Source organism: Vombatus ursinus, unplaced genomic scaffold (assembly GCF_900497805.2).
Source record: "Vombatus ursinus unplaced genomic scaffold, bare-nosed wombat genome assembly UNPS02014814.1, whole genome shotgun sequence".
Classification (NCBI taxonomy): Eukaryota; Metazoa; Chordata; class Mammalia; order Diprotodontia; family Vombatidae; genus Vombatus; species Vombatus ursinus.
The window spans coordinates 3,235,872-3,262,134 of NW_020954592.1; the positions used below are offsets into that span (position 1 = coordinate 3,235,872).

At 36.3% G+C, this 26,263-nt stretch overlaps 1 protein-coding gene across 5 annotated transcripts in view; it reads left to right on the forward strand.

The window, feature by feature from the left end:
* SHROOM2 (shroom family member 2) overlaps window positions 1-26,263 on the forward strand; it is a 245,232-nt gene that overhangs the window by 91,293 nt on the left and 127,676 nt on the right. For all 5 annotated transcript variants that reach the window (XM_027835360.1, XM_027835358.1, XM_027835356.1 and 2 more), the window contains exon 2: window positions 22,982-23,133. Coding sequence is in view for 2 of the 5 variants with exons in the window: in XM_027835356.1 (XP_027691157.1) it covers window positions 22,982-23,133 (152 nt within the window). In the remaining 3 variants the exon portion in view is untranslated. The remainder of the gene's footprint in view (window positions 1-22,981; window positions 23,134-26,263) is intronic.

A 26,263-nucleotide genomic window follows, 5' to 3' on the forward strand; every position in this document is an offset into this window, starting at 1 on the left:
TTTTTGGCAGATATATTCCCTTTTAGACCTTTTTCATCTGGAATAGCTTAGTACTGAAATGTGTAGGAAAAGGATGTGTGAAGAAAAAGATCTAAGTAAACTGGTGAAGGATTTAAAATACTGCTTTTGTTATAGATGAATATTGATATCTAAAAGAAGTAGGAAAAGAACTTTCATTTAATAAAAGCCCCCAAAAGATATTTATAAATATTTTTGGACGTAGTCAAATGTGAATTTATTTTGCTTAAATATGTGTTTCTGTACAAGGTTTTTCCTTTGGTTTGTTTATTTTTTAGAATTTGCATTGGAGAAGGGGAAGAGCGAGGGAGATAAAACAATTTTTTTGTTGATTAAAAAAATTAAAATTAAATCCTAAAAAAACTTTAAAAATAAAATGTGTATGGAGAAAGATAGCTTTAAGATTGGTGTTCTTTTTCCTGCAGTTTTCTACTGAAGTATTGTGAAATAAATATAAAGTCTTAAATCACCTTGTGAAAGGAGTAGCAGGATGCCCCATTTTTATATGAACAATTTGATGGGCAGAGATAGAACTTTTATTTTAAAACTGGAAAAATATGAATATAATAAAGCATAATTTCAAACATGCAAAAATGAGATGTTGAACTGGGTTGAGAATTTAAGACCCTCAGGACATTGTGATCCTTCAGCTTATTTTAACATAGTTTATGACTTAAGAAAATAAATAAAAAATAATATTTGGATCCTGAGGTATGATTTTAAAAGGACTATCAGTTTTATAGGGGGAAATGGGGAGTTATATCACTTTAAGCAAAAGGTGAATCACTGAGAGCCAGAGTCTCTGAATCATAAATTGTCTACACTATATACATTGATGTATTTATAGGAGATACGAAAGGGAGTCTGAGGCTTATATGTTGAAGAGACTGAAGAACCTGATAAAAGAGGAAAGAAACATCAGGGGGCTAAGAGCAGTCCTTAGTTGTAGCTATTTGAAGACACCGGCAGTAGGACTGGCCAGCTGATAAGAAGGCTTTGGCTGCCAATTCCTAATTGGGTTCAGCTATTTGCCTTTTGCCTGGAGCTTAAGAGAAACAAAACATGTTAGAAGTGACTATTGCCTTTTTATCTCCTTTCTGGTTTGAGATAGAAAAGCAGAAAGGGGAAAGACAGGTACTGATGCTACTTTGCTGTATGAAGAGAGCTGGCAGGCTGGTTTGTGTTGAGAGGGGCAACCTGAACTGATTACTGTGAAATCTATTCTGATTGGACAGTGAAGCAGCCTGATGAGTGAATTGCTGGATGGGTTAGACTATGTGATATCCCAGAGATAGCCAGCCTGATGAGTTTTACATTTCTCTGCCTTAAAGAGAACATTTTGCTATTCAAATTAAGAGGAAATACTTTCAAAACATTCTTTTAGTGTGATTGTTAAAGTTGTGTTGAAATAATAGAAGCCTTGAGGGGAAAGGATGTGCCTATCTGGACAATGAGGAACCACGGATAAACAATTAGTGGTTTGATGTGGTATAAATGTTTCAGAATGGACCAATGGCATAAATATCCTTCAGTACAGAGTTACTCTGACTGAGTTTCTGGGTTTTCTTCTCTCATATGCTTCAGTGTTAGTTTCCCATAAGTGTATGCTCCCTCATCCCCACAGATACTGGGTACCTTGTTGAGAGAGTGTGATATAAGTTATGTATGGATTTCAATATATTTTTTAGTCAGGCACTGGCTTTAGCATGTAAGTACCTGTGATGTTGTCATTTCTTTTACCTTACTACTAAGGAAATGGTTATGTTTAAGATCTAAAAGTATCATCATTGTGGATGCCTAATTTGTATAAATAGAAATGCATCAGAGAGGGCCCCAGTGGTGAGCAGGGAGAGTGTGTTTCCTCTCAATAATATTGTTCCTAGGATCTTGAGAGAATTTGAATCTAACCTCATGGTTGTGGTACTTCTCTGGGAACCTAGACCTGGCATTATGAGAGACATTTTGAGTGAATGAGTCAACCTAGAGATTAAATAGGTATTTACATATCTATGAGGTGTAAATTCCCTACAGCATAGGAGGGGACCACACCACCAATATTACATTTTTGTCTTCCACTTCTGGCACTGGACCTTCCACCTAGTAGGTGCTTAATAAATGTATTGAATTAAATTAGATTGAATTGAGTTGAATTGAATTTTAGGGTCAGTAGTGGAAATAAGTGAAGTGGTTAGAGTTCAGTACTGTGCCTACCACTTAGTAGGGGCTTAATAAATGTCTATTGATTGAGGGAATGACTAATAAAGAAAGTATTTATTCCACAGAATAACCTGACAGATCCAGTTTATCAGTGTTCAGTAGAGATGTAAGATTAATTTAATAGGTTTGTGGAGAATTCATTTAGCAAAAATATATTGGGTGCTTTCAGTGTGCAAAATACTTTTTCTAAGGCCGATTGAGATAGATGGTTGTATAGTATAATATATAGTCATTGTCATCAAAGTCCTGATTGTGATCTAGTGGGGCAGAGAAGGTGTAAGAACATGAAACACATAATTGCAGTATTCAACAGCATGTGGTAAATGAAAGGAGTTCAGTGTAGGAAGAGATCATCCTTGCCAGGTTGATCAAGGAATGTTTGGTGGAAGAGGTTGTATTTGAACTGGACCTTAAAAAATGGGTAGGATTTTGGTGGGGTAGGGAATAGGGAGAATGCATTCCAGACAGAGCGAATGACGTGAGAAAAGGTATGGGGCTGGTAATTTGGAGTTGTGACGGGTATTCTAGCTTGGCTGGAAGGTTGGACTATGAGGGGATTAGTGGAAGCTAAGTTGGAAAAGTAGGTTTTAAAGTCTCAGGGAATTTTTAGTATGTAAGGGAAATTGAATTATATAGGTGAAAAAGGAGAGGGGAGGGAGAGAGAAGAAGAGAATGAGAGAATTCTGATGGTGAGATTAGCACTAGCATTCACCTAGTAAAAAAAGAAAAAGATGCATACTTCAGAACTATGACTTCATTAAGATAAGTGGAATAACTTTAGCTCAGTTGACTTTTAAATGTTCTCAAATTTCACGAGGACAATGTTCTTTTTAAAAAAAGACAGAATTTTTTCTTTGTTAATAGTAGAACTAATAATGGTCTTCTTATAATTAGCCATGGCATTCAGAAAAATGCAGACAATGTGTTACGCTATTTGTTGGTTCCTCTTCCTTTTCCTTTGTTTCATGACAATTCTTTCACTTTGAAAATTATAAAAATGAAGTAATACTAGTTACCCATTTTAGTTGTTTCTTGAAATATTATGGTTATATCTTTCTTCTCCTTTACATATAATTCTTCTTCCCACCCCCAGTCTCAAAAAATGAAACAAAGAGAATTGAGAAGAGACCATGGTAGGAATAATATGCTGCTAGATTAATGGCATATTGTTTCAGATTCTAATTCCCAAGAGGAGTTGCACCTTCTCTGAATTTTTCCCAGGTCAGTCATGTGTTAACGACAGAGACAAGGCGACTCAGGTCTCTTTCCTTCCTCAAAACCCATGAGCATAGTCTGGACTTCTTTTCCTTAGAACTAGGTGACACAATGGGTAGAATGCTGGTTTTGTAATCGGACTCGAATTCAAGTGGGCTCAGATACTGGCTATGTGACCCTGAGTAAATCATTTAACCTGTTAGACTCAGTTTCCTCATCTGTAAAAACCTACTTGAAGAGTTATTGTGAGAATTAAATGAGAGATAACATAGGTAAAGTGCTTTACAAACCTTAAAGTGTGTAAATGTTAGCCATTGATTTTCTTATTCTTCAACTCACATTCTATTTTGGATTTCACAACCATTTTGTTATTTGAATGTTTTTAAGTCCACCTTTTTTTTTTTTTTTTGCATTGCAAAATACTATCTAAATAGAGGAGAGGTGATAGAGATGTGCTGCTCTTATTACAAATTTTTTGATTTCTGTACTCATTAGCTATTAGCTATAATTTAATCCTATACTCATTAAACATTAATGATTATGTGCGTGGCACTGTGTTAAGTGGTTTGGGAGCTAAAAACATGGCTCTTAACAAGGTCCCAGCCTAGTATCTGGAGTTTAGGTGTGTACCCAGATATCTTCATTGGAAATCTGAAAGTTAAACCATGGAAATGAAGCAGTTTTTGCTACTTAGGATATCATATAGTAGATGCAGTCTAATCTTTTTTGTATCATGAATCCCTTTGGCAATCTTATGAAGCCTCTGGACTCCTGCTTAGAATAAGGTGTGTTGCCTACATTTATAATTCAAGGAAATACTAAAATTTTAGTTATTGATTAGTTAAAATAAAAATGTAACTTTTTTTCCTATCTAAGTTCATGAAATCCAGGAAATCTATCCCCAGAGCTCTTGGAATTTTGTGGATATTGAGTTAAGAACCCTTCTATGTCTCTATCTAAATAGGAACTTTGATTTAGATATGGAAGGGGCCTTAAATATTATCTATTGTGTCTCCATTTTGTTTTAATTTCCTTTTAAAAGAAGTACTTATTTTCTCTTTCTCCTGCTTCCCTCACTATCTCTATCGAAGTCTAAAAGAAAAGGAAAACACTTATAAAAAATTCATAGACAAGCAAAACAAATTCCTTTATTGGCAATGCCCAATAATGTATTTCTCATTTTGCAAATTGAGTATCACCCTTTGTCAGGAAGTGGCTAGCATGTTTCTGTCTTCAGCCTTCCACCTGGAATCATGGTTCATCATTGCACTGATCAGTTCTCTAGTTTTTCACAGTTTTTTTTTTCTTTATAAGGTAGTTATTGCATAAATTGGCCTACTGGTTCTCCTCATTTCCCTCTTTATCAGTTATTATGAGCCTTTCCAAATTTCCCTCGAAATTATTTCTTTATTTTTAAAAATTATTTCTTCATTATTTATGAGTCAATAGTATTCTATTAATAAAAATAATAATAGCTAGCATTTATATAGCACCTGCCATATGTCAGGCACTGTCCTAAGCACTTTACAACTATTACCTCATTTGGTCTTCAACAATGCTACTAATATTCCTATTTTATAGTTGAGGAAGTGACTTGTCCAGAGTCACACGGCTTGTAAGTGTCAGAGGTCAGATTTGAACTCACGTCTTCTTGACTCCAGATAGCTAGGTGGTACAGTAAATAAAGTGCCAAGCCTGAGGCAGGAAGCCTCATCTTTGTAAGTTCAAATCTGGCCTCAGAGACTTACTACTAGCTGAGTGACCCTGGGCAAATCACTTAACTCTGTTTACCTTAGTTTCCTCATTTGTAAAATGAGCTAGAGAAGGAAACCATAAACCACTCCAGTATCTTTACCAATAAAACCCCAAATGGGGCCATGAAGAGTTGAACGTGACTGAAACTTTCAGACTCCTGAGTTCAGTGCTTTATCCACTGCACCACCTAGCTGCAATCATTGCATTGTATTTATATACCATAATTTATTCAGCTATTCCTCAGTAGTTGGGCACCTTCTTAGTTTCCAGTTTTTTGCCATAACACAACATGTGAGTCTTTTTCTTTTTTTTTTAAATTTTTTTTAAAAATTAAAAAAAATTTTTTTTGAGTCTTTTTTTTCTTTGCTGTCTTGGAGTATAGGCCTAGTAGCGGTATCACTGGGTCAAAGAGAGCCCACACAGTGATTTCTTTGGGACATAGTTTCAAATTACCTTGCAGAATAGCTGGACCACTTCTCAGTTTTAATCATGCCTGTCTAATTCACATGATTATTGTGAGGAAATGTAAGATGAACTACTTAGCAGTAGTTTCATCATCTTATTTTTATAGAATTGGGTGTTTGTGGCAGTAAAAGCTAACTATATCTAATAGAACTGCTTCCTAAATTATTAATTCCTGAAATTTTAAATGTGCTGTACTTGCAAAAGATTGGTGGGACTGAGGAGATAGAAAGGAAATAAATGTGATCTCCACCTGATGTTCTAATATTGAGAAGCCTTCAAAAACATTCTTGGCAGGAAACTACTGTGTTACAGTGTTGAGGGGGGAGTACTATCACTGATGTATTGCTGAATAATAATAACTAGCATTTATTTGGCACTTTGAAGTTTGCAAAGCACTTTGCATATGTTCTGTCATATGTTTGTGTGGTGCTTTATAGTTTAAATATTGCCTTCACTTCTAATATTTAATCCTTAAAGCAACCTTGAGAGGTGAGTAGAGCAGGGATTATCTCCATTTTTCCAGCTGAGAAAACTCAAATTTAGAGGAAATTAGTGGTAGTTTAAAATCACATAGCTGGTCAGAATTAGGATTCAGATCTAGGTCTTCTGAGATAATGACGACGACGATGATGATGATGATGACGATGATGATGACAACAACTCAAAAACTGCTTCAGTGTTTGCAAAGTGAAATATATGTATATATATGTGTCATATATATGACGTCATATATGTGTGTAAATATATACACACATACATATATAAATCCTCATTTTCTCCTCACTATCTTGTGAGGTAGGAGCTATTATTTTCCTATTTTACAGATGAAGAAATTGAGTCAGGCAGAGGTTAAAAGATTGCCCAGGATCACACAGCTAGTAAGTGTCTGAAACCAGATTCAAACTTAGGTCTATCTATTCACTGCATCACCTAGCTGCCTAGTCTAACTGAATCCTGGTCCAATTCTTTTTCTACCAAATCACATAACCCAAACTTGGAAGTAGAATTTCATTTTCCAATAGAAATAATGTCATACAAATGGTTGTCAGGTTGTTGGGCTACCCCCAGTGGCCAATATGTAACTCATAAGGTTGTTTTCTAGTGGCTCTATTGCAAATTGCAAATATACAGTATTTCAACTGTCTTATGGGATTAAGTAGGCCTTTGTGAGCTAGCCTGGGATCGTAACTATTCTGTTGAAACTGATTCTGCCAAGATGAGGAGCTTGTGATATGCCTTGAGTCTTCCATATGCTGGCTGAGATGCCAAGACTTGAGTTCTCAAGACATAGTACTCTAAATATGGGGCTGACGGCTGACTGACAAGCACGGGGATGAGAGATAGTCAATCATTTGGACATGGTAGTGAGCCAGTTACCAACTAGGCAGGTAAATACAGTGTCCATAAAGCATCAGGAGAAAAGGAAAGTAATAAGATCCGAGAGGTGGAGACAGAAATCAATGGACCAGGACCAGAGCAAGGATAAGAAAAATGGGTGATATAGCAAGGGCTAGAAAAGGGCTTACTATAACTACTACTGTTCAGTGAACTGGTGATAGGATAGGCCTTTCAAATGAGGTGCTGGGGGCTGCATAAATAGCTGCTCCATTATAAAATGTATCAAAAGTTTTAATTGTTGAAATGTTAAAGATAATCAACTTGTAAACTTGGGTCTTATTGTGCTTTATAAGAAACATCAGTGTGTAACTGAATGTTTGTAAAGAGTATATAACTAAGCAAGGAATAGCCTTATGTCACATTGGCTTTAAAGGTCTCTCAGATATTCAAATGAGCCTGTGATATCATTGATTGAAGAATTTCCTCCAGCGGTTGAGGATGCCAATCCATCCATTCCTTTAAAATTTTTTTAAAAATATATTTTATTTTCCACTCAATTATATTAAAACAATTTTTTTTTACTTTTTTAAAGTTTTAAGTTCCAAATTCTATCCATTCTTCCCTCCCCCCAGATGGTAAGCCGTCTGATATAGTTTATACATGGGTAATCAAGTAAAATATTTCCATATTAGTTATTTTATAGAAGAAGATGCAAATTTAAAAAAAAAGTGAAAAATATGCTTGAGTCTATATTCGGACTAATCCATCCATTCTTGCCTATCCTGTGTAATTCTTGTCCACAATCTTCCATATGTTTGTTACAGGGGGTCCACCCAACATGCTGAAGAGTTTTTCCTTACTATTTCTACTGATGTCTTGAGGATGGCAGTGGAACATTCTGATTGGTCATCGATTAAATCAATCAATAAACACGTATTAAGCAGCTATTATGTGCCAGGTGCAGTGCTAAGTGCTGGAGATACAAAAAGAGGCAAAAGCTAGTCACTAACTAGCAAAGTAAATACATAGTCCATAAAGCATCAGGAGAAAAGAGTTTCTAAGAAGTAGATAGGAACAAGAAAACAATAAAATCAGAGAAGTGGAAACAGAAGTCAATGGACCAGGACCAGAGAAGGAATAGGAAAAGTGGGTGATAAAACAAGTCAAAGGAAGGGTTGGAAAAGGGCAAAATGGTTACTTTAATTGAATATGCTTAGTGAACTGGGAGTGCCCTCAAGGAGTTCACAATCTTTTACTCCTGGTCTTCTTAGATGTTCTTTTTTTGTTCTATGTTGCAGGTTACTCATACCCTATACATCTCTCTATTGCCATCCCTGTGATGCTCATCTTGTAGTTCTTTTGAGGCAGTTGTATTGCATGCCTTGACATCATGTAACACCGTGGTAAAATGTTAGTATTAAAAAGTACTTGTGCTTTCATGGGAAGTTTGTCATCAATAAAAGAGCTTTGTAGTTTCTTGAAAGCAATATAGCCCTCTTTCCTCCTTTCTCTAATCTTGACTCACATCATTGTTTATCTGTACTGTTCCACACACACTCCCCCCCCCCCACTGTTTATGGTTCCCATCCAGATACTTGTCAAAATCTGGGCAAAAGATATTTCTCATTCATTTTTTCTTATGTTAACGAAGGGGCCACACTCCTTTGAGTTTGCCGGAGGTTCATCATTGTCTTGGGGATTATTGCAATCGGCACAATTTCACAGGTAAAAGTGGGTATCTAGAGGATCTAACTATCTAGAAGGAATCCTTTCTTTGGGGTATAGGTCTAGTACTGTAATCACTCAGTGTTACAGTTAGTGACTTTGGGGGCAGAGTTCCAAACTGCTTTTCATAATGGCTGGACTAATGCCCAGCTTTACCAGCAGTGCATTATCATACTTGCTTTCCCACAACCTCCCAACCTTTATAATTTTCCTTTTTTGTCCACTTTGTCAAATCTGATAGGTATGAGGTGAGGCCTCAGAGTTTTAATATGCATCTCTCTAATCATGAGTAATTTAGAACATTTTTTTAGGCAATTGAGGTTAAGTAACTTGCCCAGGGTCACACAGCTAGTAAGTGTCAAGTGTTTGGTCTGAGGCTGGATTTGAACTAGGTCCTCCTAACTTCAGGGCCAGTGCTCTATCCACTGCGCCACCTAGCTGCCCCAATTTAGAACATTTTTATATGACTATTTGAAAGCTTGGATTTTTTTTCTCTGAAAATTATCTGTTCATTTCCTTTGACTTTTTCTCAATGGGGAATAGCTTGTAAATTTGAATGAGTTTATTAAATGTCTTAGAAATCAGATCTTTTTCAGAGAAACTCACTGCAGAGATTTTTTTCCCATTTACCTGCTTCTCTTCAAATTTTAGCAGCATTGATTTTATTTGGATAGTCACAGTTATGATTTTTTAATTATACATGCTATTCTCTTGCAAAATCAGAGTCAATAAACTTTTATTAAATGCCTACCAAGTCCAAGGCACTGTGCTAAGTGCTGGGGATACAAACAAAGGCAAAGGACAGTCCCTTACCTTCAAGGAGTTTGCAGTGTAGTGGGGGAAGATAACACATTAAAAGAAGCTGAAAAGGGGAGGGGATGGGTTACCTGATAGGGGGCAATAATTCTGTAGAGGGGGAACAGAAATGATAAGAGGATTTGGGAGTTTTAGTTTTTGGACATTATGAAGTCCTGAAAAGCTCCTGAGTGGGAAATTATATATGAGGCAAATTCCCTGAGAAATCTGCTTAAATGATGGAGGATCAGGAAGGAGGTCTCTAGTGTTCACTGTCCGGTCAGAAGGAGGGAACCCCAAGGGTTCCCCTTTTCACTCTCTCTTTCTCTCCCCCTCTCCCTTTCTCCTTCTATGTCTCACCCCTTCCGAATTTTACTTAAATATCAATGTATTTTTTTTTTAATATTCTATGAGTCTGATTTTATCATCAGACATACCCTAAGGATATTTCACAGTTAGACATTCCTGGAATGAGTCAAGTTTATTGCCTGCATAGTACACTATGTTTAAACAGTATATTCAAAATACCAAATGAACATATTTATAAGATGACTTGAATTACTTTTGTAGGCTAAAGAACAAAAGGGATAAGTCCAGGATCATTACAGATTTAGAGTTAATTGGAAGAGATCTTAAACATCATTAGTCTAACCTTTTCATTTATCGATGAGAGTAAGGTAGAGCAAGCTAGAGATCCAGCTATAAGTTAATTTACATGATATATTGGTCTCATGTTTCTTAACAGGTTACAGAGGAAAGTAAAGTATTTCTACACACCTACATTTGATAAGTCAGATCTGTGTTTATTAAATGGCATTATAAGGCTGATTTTAGACCATTCATTTGTGATTATTTACATGGAAATGGGTTGCAATTTATATTGTTGAAGGGAGTCTCCACATCAATGAGATCACAGATTTATTGAAATATATTAGGAATCTTGCTATAACAAGTAACAGCTCCTCCTTTCTAACTTAACTATTTCTCATAGTTGTATCACTTTCTACCTAGGATCAACATCTTCTATCCTTTCTTGACTATTCCAGAATCCTCTTTGTCTCCTCACATCCAATCACTTGCCAAGTCATATTGAATCTTCCTTTGTGATATTTCTTTCACCTCTTCTTTTCCATTCCTACTGCCCTCTTTTAAGGAGAGATCATTATTAATGTTTTCCTGGGTTTTTGCAGTTGCCTTCTAATTCCTTGTCTATACTTTGAACTCCTTCCTTCGATTTGTCCTGCCCATTATATCAAACTCATCTCATTAGATTATCTCTTTGATAGCGTGACTTCTCTATTGAGAGCCCATAATACTTCTCCATTGCCTACAGGATAAAGTCCAAAATCATTCAGAAATCTAAGGCCTTCTACAGTATGACCATAACCTACCTTTTGAGCCCTATCTTCTGCTACTACCTAACACAAACCCTATACTCCAGCAAACTGGACCACTCATTCTCAGAATTCTCCTTGTGCTTTGCCATATTTACACTCATTTGCTCATTATATTTCCTCTACTAAATGCCCTTCCCCTCTTACTCCGCCTATCAAGATTTTACCTATCTTTCAAGGCCTACATTAAATGCTATTTTCTTCATGAAACTTTGCCTGATTAGCTTAGCTAGAAGTGATGAACTTCTCTAGCATTTTGTATGTATTATTCATATGACCCTTAGCACATAATCCTTTATATTGTATTTGTGCAGTAATTTGTACGATGAAAATACATTTTGTAGATAGCTAGAGAGGCAGTATGACATAATGGAAAGAAATTTTGCTTGGAGTGATAGCACCTGGATTAGAATCCTGGTTTTGCCACTTAAGCAGGTATGTGACTTTGAGCAAGTCACCTACTGTCTTCAAGATTCTATTTTGTTATCTATAAAATGAGATTAGTAATATTTATTGTTTCTATTATATGTGGTTGTTATAAGGAATGTTTTGTAAACAAAGAGCTAAATAAAAGTGGCATTATTATTAAAGCAATTCAAACTCATGTAATAAGTTAGTAACCACCATTTTTTGGTATCAGAGTGAATACCTTTCTTTGACTTCCACAAAACCATCTTTCAATGCCTCACGATATGGAGGTAAGATGATTTATTGAAGGATATGCCAGTGGAACATTAGGTTCTTGCAGGTTTTTCTGTATGGGAAAGTTGAATTATATCTATCATGCTATGAATGTAACCAGAAGAAAGAAGGAAGTTGCATTCAATGGAAAGGTGGCTCTAGGTGTGTATTAGAGAGGCATAGAAAGGAGTTGGAAGGTTGGGTTGTATAATTTGCCCAAAGAAAATAAGAAACATTATTTCATGGCATATTTGGTCATCATGTATTGAAGTAATAATGATAAACATTGCAAGAGAAGATCATGAAAATGACTGCAGTTTACGTATCAACATTGATTGGGAGGATGAAGGGGTATGAAAATTCTATGTTGTTAAGACCCTCCAAATTCAATCAACACACACTCCAATTTGGTGACTTAAGTGCAGAGGTAGAGAGGGGGGAGGGGTTTAAAGAAAAGAAAAGCACTTTACAAATATTATTCCATTTGATCCCTTCAGCAACCCTGAGATGTAGGTGCTATTATTATCACCACTTAGCAGATGAGGAAACTGAGGCACAGAGGTTTTGACTTGCTCAAGGTCACACAGCTAGTGAGTTTCTGAGTGTAGATTTAAACCTAGGTTCAGATTTAAACTCCAAGCTTATTACTTTGTGCAGTGTATTATGTTGCCTCAAGGGAGAGACCTGAGGAAGGGATACCAATTAGGAGGTTATTATGATAGTCCAGGAAAGAAGTGATGTTAGCCTAGATGAACTGTAAGTGGAAAGGAGGAAGTAGATGCAAGAGATACGGTAGAGGAAGAATTGAGAAGATGTGGCAGTTGAATGGTCTGAACTACTAAGATATTGATATCCATCATGAACTGAGTTTTTGTGCCCGTTAAATAATTAAGTCCACAGTGGTAATATTAATAACCTCAATATTGATCTTATAGTTCAAAGCATTAAGACATAACAAGCATTAATATGTTAGTATCTGTAAAATATTACAACCATCTTCCTCTTACAGTGTTGAGAGAGGTTTTGCTCATTGAATCAGTCATGCCTTTCAGTGCTCTGTATCAGGGGTTCTTAATCTTTTTCGGGTCATGGCTCTTTTTGTCAGTCTGGTGAAGCCTTTGAACCCCTTCTTAGAATAATATTTTTAAATGCATAAAATAAAATGCATATAACTTAAAAGGAAGACAGTTATATTGAAATATTCTATAAAAATATTTTGGAAAACAAATTTCACAGACCCCAGGTTAAGAATCTCTGATTTCTGCTCTTTTAGGTATATCTGATAGAAGTTATTTGGGGAAATTCTAGGGGGTTCAGGATATGACTTGGAGTTGTCATGATTACTTCCATGGAAGAATACTTTTGTTTTTATAGCTGATTCTCTCCACCCTTCATTATTGTGAATATCAAATAGATAGTCAGAGGGAGATTCCTGGGGTGAAAAGAAAAGGAAACCTCCAGCCTCATGGGTTTATCTTTCCTTCTTAGTTCAAGAGCAGAAGCAGCAGAAATCTACAAAGACAAGAAAGGAAATTAACAAGATGTCATGTACAACTGAAATCAAATAGCAAATGACACAGCACTTCCTGGAACTTTCTCCTGCTTTGTTTATGAAGATGTCTGTGTGTAGGAATGTGAGTTAAAGAGCTAACTAGTCAGAGACGAGTAAGACACAGGTAGTGAGTCATGTTTCAGAAGCACTGCTCCTCTGATGACTTTTTGTTTTAAGATCCTACCAGTGATTAGACCTAAGTTTCTTGCGCCTAATAAGTTTTCTATTTTAGTTAGAAAATAATACTGGGTTTAAAGGGAAGGAAAAACATTTTAAGACAACTGTCTTTAAAGTACATATTGAGGGAGCTTTAGGAAAAAGAATTCCCCATTCACACACTTGTTCCTTTCTGAGCAGCTCAAGGGCCACAACATTCTACTTGTCCTTCTTTAAATGCTTCAGGTCAACTGTCTTCCTCATTCATGGTTCATGAAAGACTGAACACCCTTCTTTGCCCCAGATAGAGGAAATATTCCTATTTCTTTCCTCTTGGACTGTTTTTAGACCAAGGATGGGGAACCTGTGGCCTCAAAGCCACACTTGAGGACCTTGAGGCCACAGGTTCCCCATCCCTGTTTTACATCATACACAGAATACAGTGGGTATTTTTTTTTAATTAAAAAGAATCCTACTACTAGGGGTAAGAAAAGAGTCCCCCTCCACAGGTGGGATTGGGGACTTTTTCAGAGTCCCTCTTAAGTCTTAGAGAGTCAATGTGGCAAGAGCACTGACCTATCTGGGAGTCAAAAAACCTTGGTTCTTGTACTGACTTTGCATTGAATATCCTGAGTAACTCACAAATAGCTTAGCCTCTCTGGGCCTTAATTTTCCTATGGGTAGAATAGGGGACTAAACTAGATGATCTCCCAAGTTTCTTCCAGTTCTGAAGTTTTAGGATTTTCTAGGAGTGTTAAATTGAACATTGGACTTTTGTAATTAGAGGGATGCTATTATAAATGTCTTTTTTTTTTTTTGACTAGGCAATGGGGTTAAGTGACTTGCCCAGAGTCACACAGCTAGTGTTATGTGTCTGAGGCTGGATTTGAACTCAGGTCCTCCTGAATGCAGGGCCGGTGCTCTACCTACTGCACCACTTAGCTGCCCTATAAATGTCTTTTTATGAACAAATAGAACATGGTTCTCTATTGATTTAAAACAAGCAAACAAACTTGTATGCTTGAATTGTGTTCCTAAGTGTACTTTTGTTGGAAAGGTGGTTTGGAGAACTGTCAAAAGAAATACGAAATTTGCTTTCTAAGCAGTAACCTCATAGTTATTATTTACATGTTAATGGTTATTGGGTCTCACAGGTCAGTCATGACTAAAAAAAAATGTTTGTACCTATCATGCAGCTTTTTCTCTTTGGTTTTCTATCTTGTTGTCTTTCTTCCAAATCTGTTCACATAAAATGTCATCTCACTTTTAAGTCTGTTTCTTCATTTTTATATTCTTCTGTTGGATCAGCATCAGCATGTTCTTCCCTTGTCTCCCCTGAGACTGTCCTGGGGCTTCTTCTCTTCCATCTTCTAAACTTTGTCTCTTAATCATCTCCTTAAATCCCAAAGGTTCAACTATCATCTCTACAGCTGTCAATCAAACTCTGGCCATCTCGTAAAGCCTATGCACCCATTGTTAGAATCTTACCTTTTAAGAACTTTAAAATGCACAAAATAAAATATATAGCATTATAAAGGCTTCACTGGACTGTGAGAGAGGTACATGATACAAAAAAGTTAAGAATCCTTGATTTAGACTATAAGAATCAGAAGAGTTATTAATCTAAAATGGGAATTCTACACATAGAAAAAATAACATCTGTAAACCTCCTCCCCTTAAAAAAATTATAACAATTTTGAACTAAATTGAACATCCAAATGGTTACCAAAAAGCTTAAAAAAAATGAACAAGAAATCCTGTAAGTCATTGCTTTGATCTCTGATTTTAAGATCAGAATGACTTATCTTAAGACAAGTTTATTTGATTTGTTTTCTATGTATTTCCACATCTGTTTAGATGCTTTCATTTTCTGAAAATGAAATGGGTTTCTTTTAGAGAAAAGCAATGTAGACATTCTGCAACTCATAACTGCATAATATTTCCAATCATTTATGTGTAGAGGAAATCTAGAAACAGCTAAATGGTATAGGAGATACGGAACTTGACTTGGAGTTAGGAAGTCCTGAGTTCAAATTTGGATTCAGACCTTTATTAGTTCTGTGACCTTGGGCAAATTAGTGAGCCTCAGTGAACTCTGTAAACATTTTACTATAAACTGTAAAATGGGAATAATGATAATAGCACTTGCCTCCTAGGGTTGTTGTAAGGATCAAATAATTCAAAGAATATAATATTTATAAAGAGCTTAGCATAGTGTTTTATTTCTTTATTCTTTACCTCCTTCAGCCTAATTTTAAAGTACCCCGAACAACTAAGCTGTCTAAGTCCAATGGTGCCACCTGTTGGCTATATAGGTAATTGTAGCCTGGCTCATTCTTTTATCACCAACTCCTTTTTACCCTCTCAGTCACCTTTTTCACTTACCAGCTACGAAATTACCAAAACAAACAAACAAACAAACAAACAAAAAAACCAAAAACCAAACCGCAAAACTATTTCTTTTTTTTTTTTTGTTGTTGTTGTTAACTTACATTAGAACAATATTCTTTACTTTTTTTCTTTTTCTTTTTCTTTTTTTTTTTTTTTGAGGCCATCAGGGTTAAGTGACTTGCCCAGGGTCACACAACTAGTGTCAAATATCTGAGGTTAGATACGAACTCAGGTCCTCTTGACTCCAGGACCAGTGCTCTATCCATTTCGCCACCTAGCTGTCCCTCTTTACTTCTTTTGATTGCAGAAATACAGTGCTTCATTTTCAAGACAGCTATCATTTTACTTGCTATTTCTGTTTGTTTTATTTATATATAAATATATACCTATGTATATCTTCATTGATCAAATGTAAGCTTCTTGACAGCAGGGACTATTTTCATTTTTGTGTCTCCTGTGCCTAGGACAATATTTGGCACATAGTGGGCACTTAATGCTTATTAATGGATTTTGTGAAGAGTCATAAAGGAACCATGATTTTTAAGACTGCTTCTCCATCCTTAGTTCCAAACAGTTGAATTATAGCAGAAATTTTGGAGCATAACAAACTCAGTCTTTCTGTATATTCTAATAAGGATTTTTTAATAATCAGCTGGAATTTGCTTTATTGCTTTGTGTTCTAATTATAGGAAAATAAGATGAAGTTTTTACAAGAGATAACTGAATTTGAATTATGAAACTTTTTTGATGTGTTTCACATGATTAAGCAGACTGTTAGCATCTTTGGTAGAGAGATTTAATAGGGAAGCTTCATGGGAGAATACGGAGAAGAATCACATAGGATGGGAAGGTAAAAGAATGGGCTTTGATTAACACCAATGGAAAATTTGTGCACATTGATGAATTCAGAGGTTCACTGAAGTATCGAAGAAGTTAGATTTAAAATGTTTAACATGTTGAGTCAAAAAAACAAAATTAATAGTTTCAAGTGCTTCTTGGATTCCTAACGTTTTTCACTGTTTGGAAAGAAGGTTAACTTAGTAATTACCTGTGTATTTATCTGTCTGTCTATCCATCTATCTATCTAGCCATCTCCAATCTTCCTGATCTGTATCTTGCCATTGCACCCAGATGGCACTGGAGGAGAAAGGGAGGCTGGTGACCTTGCACAGCCCTCCCTCATTTAAATCCAATTCACTTGCAAAATGTGGCATCATCTTCCTGATGTCGCCGTCCTTTTCGAGAACAAAGGACAAGAACTATCTATGTATCTATCTATGTTGTTCTCTCTACTACATTATTGAATTTTACATCCTTGAAGGATATTTTTATTGAAAGTACAACATTCCCTTGTAAATAGTAGCTACATTACAAATATTTATTGAATAAAGGTTATTAGGTCAAGGAAAACTTAGGAACTGTAGTGAATTTCCTCATGTGATTTAGTTCTTCTTCCCTTAAAATAATTTTAAAGAAAATTATATGGCCATATGGACTCTTAACTGTAACTCCTTTAGCAAATTAAGTATTATATTTTGACTAATTATCTTTTCCATTTATTTTGATTACCTAAAATAGGTCCTCAAATGATGGTGTTAAATCCTCTGCGTTCCTCAGAATGAATACCGTGATGTTAAAATCCCACTCTGGACTTTGGCCTGTTTCCCAGAACTTGTTTTCATCATCAACAAATATTTGAGTGCTCAATAGATGCTTAACACTGTGTGTGGTGTTACTACTTGATGAGCCAAAAAGGAAAGCTAGTTTCAGATTATGGATTTGTGATTTTTCATGTTAGGCATGCCAGGTTCCTATCTAATCCCAGAGCATGTAATGAACATTCCTTATTTTTTTTTTTAATTTCTTCCCTTATGTCTTAGATTTTTGGGGGAGGGGGAGAGGTGGGAGCATAGTTAATACTTCTTGTTTCCTATTTGACATACAAAAGGAAAGTCAGATTCTAGCATTATTCGCATTGCAGTTGACTGGTTAATTGATATCAAGATTTGGAAAAAGTTTTGTGTTATGCCAAAATGTAATTTTTTTTTTCTACTATGAAATTCTGTGCATTGGATTTTGTTATTTGAAACCTGCTTTAATATTTGGGCAAATTGTAGCTCTAGGTTCAAAGTGTGGTTTAAGAGTCACTGAAGGGGTTGCAAATGAAAAAAAGTTTAAGAAGCCCTAGTTTAGAGAAGTTCTGTGTGTTCTTTCAAATAAGGCATTCGTAACACAGGATGGAGAATGTGGAATTTGGGAAAGTTAGAGAAATTTGGGCCCTAAGCTTTGGTGAACTTGGACTCTGATGTTCTTCTCTCTTAATGAGGTGGCTAGATTTAAGATTCTTTCAATAAGTATTTATTGAATACTTAATATGAGCATCTGACTGTTTTAGGCACTGTGGGAGTTGACGAAAATATGTTGTTTATGGTTCCTGACTTCAAAGAGCTTACAGTCCAACTGGAAGATTAAGACATGTATATTAAAAGTTAAATTATATAAGGCAATACTGTGCCAATTGAGGGATAAATATGCTATATAAGGACTATAGTAATTAAGAAGAAGAAAGATCTCTTGTAGGCCAAAATGGAGTATACAGGCAGATCCCAATTGGTGCAAATAATGAACCTACTTAATTGGTCAAATGTTTATTTAATTTGAATTATAATTATGTAAAACATTGGTTTTACATTGTTTTTAATTACTCAAAACATTTTAAAATTATTAAGCAATATTTTTTAATTATTTAAGATATTGATAATTGGTTCTAACCCAATGGAAATATCCATTGTGAAATTGAATAAGTGAGAGATTCTTATTGACACTGATCAGGACCTGACGATATGTTTGGACCAGCTGGGTGATGCAGTGGATAGAGGCCTGGAGTCTGGAAGATTCATCTTCCTGAGTTCAAATCTACCCTTAGACACCTACTAGCTGTGTGATCCTGGGCAAATCACTTAACCCTGTTTGCTTCAGTTTCCTCATCTGTCAAATGAACTGAAGTTTTTCCTCTCCAGTATCTTTGCCAAGAAAACCCCAAATAGGGTCATGAAGTGTCGGACATGACTGAACAACAATAACATATGTTTGAATGTTTCTGCAAGAAGCCTTTCCCAGTCTCTTTAATCTTAGTGCTTGCTTTCCCCATCTGAGATGATCTTCAGTTTATCCTGTCTGTATCTTATTTGCATATAATTGTTTACATAGTTTCCCATATCAGACTGTGAGCTCTTTGAGAGCAGGGACAGTTTTTGCTTTTTAACTTGATTTGATTTGGAAGTAGTGGATGATAAATTCAGAAAAGAAATTAAAGACCCTAAGGAAGAATGGGGATCTATTGAAGGTTTTGAAGCACTCAATTTCATGTTGATTAAAATAGTATTTTTGGGAGATTCATCAAGAAGCAACATACAGGATGATTTGAATAAAAGCATTATCAAATATTGTAGCTAGAAGGAATGTTAGAGATTATCTAGCTTAATTTCTTTATTTTACAAATAAGAGAAGATTGAGTCTCACTTAGATAATATATTTTAAGTGCTTTGTGAACTTTGAAGTGCTGAATGAATTTGAACTGTTATCATTGTTATTTTTGTTATTGTTGTTGTTATTATTATTGCCTAAGATCACATAGCTAGTAATTGGAAGAACTAAAACTTAAATCCAATTATTATGATGTCAAATCAATGGATTTCCCCCCCCCCCTTTTATTATTTTAGCCTCTAGAAAAAGCTTGGGCATGTAGGGAATCTATTTTAATAATCCAGATGTATAGAGATAAAGGAACTAGATTAGAGCGTGGGAATGAAAATGCTAAGGAAAAGATGGATGCAAGATTCATTAAAAAGGAAGAATTGACAGCATTTGGTGAGTGACCAGAGGAAAATAGTAATTACTCCTCAGTTTCTGTTCAAGGAGATTGAGGATTGACATAAGTATGGTGAAGTCAGGAGGGGAAATCAGTTTTGAGGAAAAAGCTATTAACTTGGTTTTCATTCATCAAGTATTTATTAAATGCTTACTATACGCCAGGCATCATGCCCAGCATTATGTATTAAGGATACAAAACAGTAACAAAACTATCTCTGCCCTCAAGGACAGATTAGATTCCATCAAGGAATTTTCAACATGTTTAGGGGTTGCTGAAATATCCAAGTAGAAATGTAGATATTTGGAGATGCATGAATAGAACTTGGAGGAGAAGGGGTCCTGTTGCATGGTCCAGAAACTTGCTCTGTGGTCAGTACAGGAACAGGGATGGTTAGCAATGTGTGCTTTCCTTGATACAAACCTCGACTTTATCATTTAGTTTGTCTTGGCTTATAATGCATCCTGTCCTTTTGACTCATCCTGTTTTTTCAGTTTGAGTGTATCTTTCTTCCCCATTGTCCTGATAGAAACTTTGAACTATTTAAAAAAAAAAGTCATTTTATTTTTATCTTGGAATTAACTTCAGACTCTTAGAGCTAGAGGTTGATTAAAAAGTTTGATCTTTAACACACGTTTTACCCATCTGTATCTCTATATCTTCGGGGCAGATAAGTGGCCCAGTGGATAGAGTGCTGGGCCTGGAATCAGAAAGACTCATCTTCCTGAGTTCAAATCCTGCCTTAGATACTTACTAGCTGTGTAACCCTGGGCAAGTCACTTCACCCCGTTTACTTCAGTTTCCTCATCTGTAAAATGAGCTGGAGAAGGAAATAGCAAACCGCTCTAGTATCTTTACCAAGAAAATCCCAGATGGATCACAAAGAGTCAGACATCACTGAAAAATGACCAGATTTCTATATCTATATCTACACTAGAATATTATTACATATTTTAGGATTAAAATGTATTATTGAATGCTTTGTTAAAATATAAGCTTTTAATGGCTTTGGGCTTTGTGATTATATTGAAGTTTTAGGTAAATGTTAGGACTTGTAGAATATTTTGCTTAGTTTTCCAGATAAATGACCATGGAACATACCAATTCTCATTTTAGCTCTATACCCTAGATAATTCTATTCATCTATTCCTTAGATAGTTCACAAATCAGCAGTGATGAAAGAGATACACACATACAAACACGCACAAATATAAAAGGGAGATAATCTCGAGGGAAGACTCTGGTATTAAGGGAAAGAGCGAGACCAAGAAAGGCTTTTTGCAGAAGACAGAATTTTAGCTGAGACTTAAAGAAAGCCAGGTAAGTCAAGAGATGGAAATGAAGAGGGAGAGAATCCAGAACATATGACACAGTGAAAATGTTTGGGGATGAACTGTCTTGGGAAGGAACAGAAAGGAGACCAGCGTTCTTGGATTATAGAGTATATGTGTAGGGAAATTAGGTCAATCAATCAATAAACATTTGTTAAGTGCCTACTATGTCCTAAGAACTAGGGGTACAAAAAGAGGGAAAAAGACAAGTCTTTGCTCTCAAGGAGCCTACAATCTAATGGGGGAGATAACATGTAAAATTATGTACAAAGCAAGCTATATATAGCATAATTAGGAAATAATTAACAGAGGGAGGCACTGGAATTAGGAGAAATTGGGGAATACTTCCTGTAGAAGGTGGAATTTTAGTTGGGACTTAAAAGGAAGCTAGTGAGGTCATGGGGGACAGCCAGAGAAAATGCCCAGAGCTGAGAGACGAAGTGTCTTGTTCGTGGAACATTGAGGAGGCCCTTGTCACTGAATCAAAGAGTATGTGTTGGGGTGGGAAAGGAGTAAGGTATAAAAAGACTGGAAATGTAGGAGGGGGCTAGGTTATGAAGGGCTTTGAATTCTAACCAATGTATTTTGTATTTACTCCTGAAGGTAATAGGAAACCACTGGGGTTTGTTGAATGGTTGGGGCAGGGATGTCATGGTTGGAACTGTGTTTTAGGAAGACCACTTTCATGGCCCAGTAGAGAATGGATTGGAGTGGGGAGGAGGCCCGAAGCAGGCAGACGCACCAGCAGGTGGGTTAGGTGTAAAAAGACTAGAAGGATAGAAGTGTCATGTTGTGAAGGGCTTTAAAAGCTGAACAGAGAGTTTTATTGAGGTAATAGGGAGCTACTGGAGTTTCTTGACTAAGGGAGTAGGATAATATGCCATAGTCATATCTGTGCTTTAGGAAGATAACTTTGGGCGGCTTATAGGAGGATGGACTATGAGGCAGGGGGACCAACCAGAAGGCTATTGTAAAAGTTCAGACATAAGGTAATGGCATCTACCAGGGTGGTGGTAATGTAAGAAGTGAGAAGAGAGGAGGTAATAATTTATACCCTTTCCAAAATCCTGCTAGCTCTGCTGTATTCCAAGAGTATATATTTACTGTAATTTTGGGGTGTGGCATACTTAAGTATTAATGAAGGTAAATGCCCTTTTTGGTTATAACCTTCCCAGAAAAACTAGGCTAAAGATTTAAACATTCAAGAGAATCATAGAAATAGTCTTTCTTAAAAATGTCATTGTTTAAGGTTATAAAGAATTAATCAGGCCAATGAGGATATGAGTGCCTATCATATGTTCAGTACCAAATGAGGTATGACGTTTTCCCTATTGCTCAAGAAGCTTATAACTTAAGGTGAGAGTGGTGAACAAAGTAATATATCTAAGGTATCAGTCAGTAAGACAAGGCGACAAGTACAAGTGAGTGTGGCAGTGTGTGGAGAAGAAAAACCGGGAAAATAAAGTTAATGTTGTTTGTAGACCCAACCAACAGTAATAGTGATAGCTTGCACGGGGTCACTCCGCCATCTGCCCTCTGCCCTTTTGTTTTTCTCCTAATGACTAATGGTAGTTGTTATTGAGTTGTATCCTACTCTTTAAGACCCCATTTGGGACTTTGTTGGCAAAGATACTGGAGTGGTTTGCCGTTTCCTTCTCCAGCTCATTTTGCACATGAGGAAACTGAGGCAGACAGGGTTAAATGACTTGCTGAGGGTTATACAGCTAGTAAGTGTCTGAGGCCAGATTTGAACTCAGAAAAATGAGTCTTCCTGACCCCTGGCCCAGCACTCTATCCATGGAACTGTCACTTGACATGGAATAGTGTTTTTATTTGTTTGAAGCTACTTTACCTGTGTGGGGGTTGAAAGAGCAATCATTTGATAAGTATCAGGTCTGGCCTAGACTTATTATAAAAGTCAAAGTAATTATACATTTCTTTATTTTTTAGATTAACCCTTGCATGTCTAGTCACAGTGAATAAACACCCTGATCCTTGCCATGTTTTTGGATGTCTACTTAATTTAACTTAATCGTCTGACAATAACAAGACTGATGTGAGATTTGTTGTTTTTCAGATTGAAGAAGGCAGTAAAGCTGCAGCCGTTGACAAGTTACTAGCTGGAGATGAGATCGTGGGCATCAATGATATAAGCCTCTCAGGATTTAGACAGGAGGCAATTTGCTTGGTGAAAGGTTCACATAAAACCCTAAAGCTGGTGGTGAAAAGGTAAGATCCCATGCAATAGTGCTAAGATTTTGGCATGTTTCATCTCTGGTTTATCCTTTTTCAAGTCAATGACAAAGCATTTTGAAAGAAAAAAAATTAAATACTGAACCCCGGTAGGTCATTGCTATTTTTATTTCATCATAATAGTCTTGATATGGACCCCAAACCCTCACATCACTTTGCTGTACTTTTGAAAATATATAATTAGAATTCAAAAAGAAGTCCTTGAAGCTACATACCCCACCTGTCAACCCAGCCTCTTTACTTCAGTCCTCTCATATTGTTGTTGGTGGTCCTTCGTTTTCGAGGACCACCAGTGATATCAGAAAGGTGGTGTCTTGACTTGCAAGTGAATTGGATTTAAGTGAAGCAGAGCTGTGCAGAGTCATCATCCTCACTTTCTCCTCCAGAGTCATTGGAGCCCAGTGGCAAGACATAGGTCAAGACTTCTGGTGATGGTCTCAGATGCAGTGGAAGACCTTGGCCTTTTTAAGCTAAGGCCTTTCCCAGGTCTCAGTTTGTCTGAGGCAATGCTCATTCAGTAATTAAAAGCTAGCTAAGAATTAAGGCAAAAGATGGCCTCGCTTGCCTTCACAAAGGAATCAATCTGGAAGAGGAAAACCGTTAGAGTTTCTGCCTAGAACAGAAACAATTGCTATTCACTCTTATTTTGAGCCTTCAAAACCTAAACAATGAAACATCATGTTGTGAATGTCTCATCAGTATCATTATCTATATAGCATCTATCAGCATCAGTATGAAATTTCCTGTTCCTAGGTTGTTAGTTTTTGTTTTGTTTTGGTCTTGCTTACACTTTTCCTTGGTAGAGAAAGAAAGCTAAGTTTGCCAGTAGATTCCCAAGAAAAAGATTTGCAATTGCATGTCATTCACACAAGATGGCAGGCTGTTATATTTTCAGTTTGCTTTCACAGTATATCAGCTATGCAGCAAAGCTGCTAATTAGGGCTATTTTTCTAGTTACAAAAGATTCCTCTATTAAGCCAATTTTCAAAGGAAATAAAGCTGTCTGTTTCCATGAACTAGATCGTTGACAGAAGTTAGGATATAGAACTATGGAAATTATGACTATAAACAGAATTCAAACGTTATTCCTAAGCACTGTGAAGGTTTTTGCCATATTTTTTGACGGAATTTGTTTTCCACTGCACAACTGTAATGCCAATTCTTTCAGAATATTTGTGGAAAGTGTTTTTCTGTGCTTTCACAGAATTAATACATTCCTGGAAAGTTGGTTGTAAAATTATGGAATTTTACAAATGAAGCTATTTTTCATATTTATATTTATGTCAAATTTGGAAGGAGACATTTTCATGGGACCATTTGGCAGTAGGCTGGGGAAAGAAGGACTTCAGGAATAGCTCTTTTTGTGGGAGGTTGGAGAGTGAAGGGAAGTCACATTCTACTTCTTTTGGTAACTTTGTCAGCTCCCCTACTCTTGAATGCAATAGCCTCCAATAACACCCTGCTTCTTTCTTCTTTCTCCTCATTTTTTCTTTTTCAGTAATAAAAACACATTTCTGCACTTTCTTTTCAGACAGTATGCAAATACTTCTGTGATCTCATTCAGATGTGCATTTCTCTTAACATTGCCAGTAGTAACCCATACATACCTGCCCATTCTGTGCAACTTTTATCTGGGTCCTCCCAGATCTGCCACTGGGTGTCCACCACCTAACGTGCTATGTGCCTTCCTCTCAATTCCTTGACATTGCTAGGATACCAATGGTGTGCCCAAACTGTCCTTTTCTCTCACCATGTGACTAGCTGTATTTTGTTCTGATTCTACCTGACTCTGATTTTATCCTTTTTTTCCATGATTTTGGTCTACTCTTGTTTTTGAAATACCTTGAGAATGGTTATCCCAGTGCCCTTAGAATTGTGTCATTTCTAACATGTATCTTCTTTTTGCGTTTGTGTGGTGCACCCATCCTCTTCTACATTTATTTTCTTCAGTTTAATTTCTATGTGCTTATACAGTATATCTGCGACTGTGATATTAAAAGTCTAAATATAGTGCCTCCATGAAGTGTTTGTTATTAAAGTTTATTCCCATGGTGGCCTTTTTGCAACCACTTACAAGCGTTACTAATGTGAGATAATCAATTCCATCAGCTCCTTGGAGCTTATCTCTCCAAGGAAAAACTGGACCATTTAGCTGCACCTTTTTTTTTGGGTCATAGTTTAATGGTGAGATAGTCATGATTGAAATCCCTCACTACGTGATCCATTCATTTGCTATTGGAAAAGGGTGTTAGCTATAGAATACTAGTAGCTGAATTCTTGTTTATGGAGTATCTAAAAACTGTGTGATTCTTAGTACCCTTTTCCCTTTTTTTCTTCTGCCCCCCTTCTGCTAGTTTACCACTGTCAGTCTAGAAGTTGAAGAGACCCAGCAATACTGACTCTAGTACTCTATGTTTGTTTCCTGGGGTGACAGAGTCAAAGATTTCATCACCGAGTAGCCATCCTACTGGTCATGAGCCTCTCTGTACTTTTCTCCTCTGGTCTCTAGAAAGCAGACATAGCCTGTTTCCTTTTCAGTGTGAGAGAACCTGCAGAGTGTGGGCTCAACTCTGTAACAACAAGGAATTGGGGATGCATTGGAGGAGAGCTTTGTGGAAGGACAACAAATGTTTCTCAAAAACCGCGAATACAAAGTATGCTCCCAGAAGGAGGGAGGTGTCCTTTAACTTAGTAGTGTGGCACTAACATTGATCATTGCATGTGATTGGAGAGTTTTTTTCCCCTCTCATTGATGACTTTATAGCTGACTTAATTTTTTCCTTATCCCTTTCCTCACCTTCTTAATAACAAATAAAGAAAAAGTCTGGTATTTGGAAGGGCTTTGTTAGATTATAGGAAGGATAAAGAATATAATGAAAAAAACCTTTATTTTTCTTCACTGCAAACCGTACCTGAAAAATAAAAAGTTGGACTTTTAAAATGTCAAAAATCTGTAATACATTTTGGTAAAATCTTATTGACAATAATTGTGATACTAAAATATAAAATACAAATACTCATTTGATATTGAAAATATAATACCATAAACTGTTGTCCTTTGGGACAAAAGAAAATTGAATACTTTAAATTATCTGATCTTTTGAAG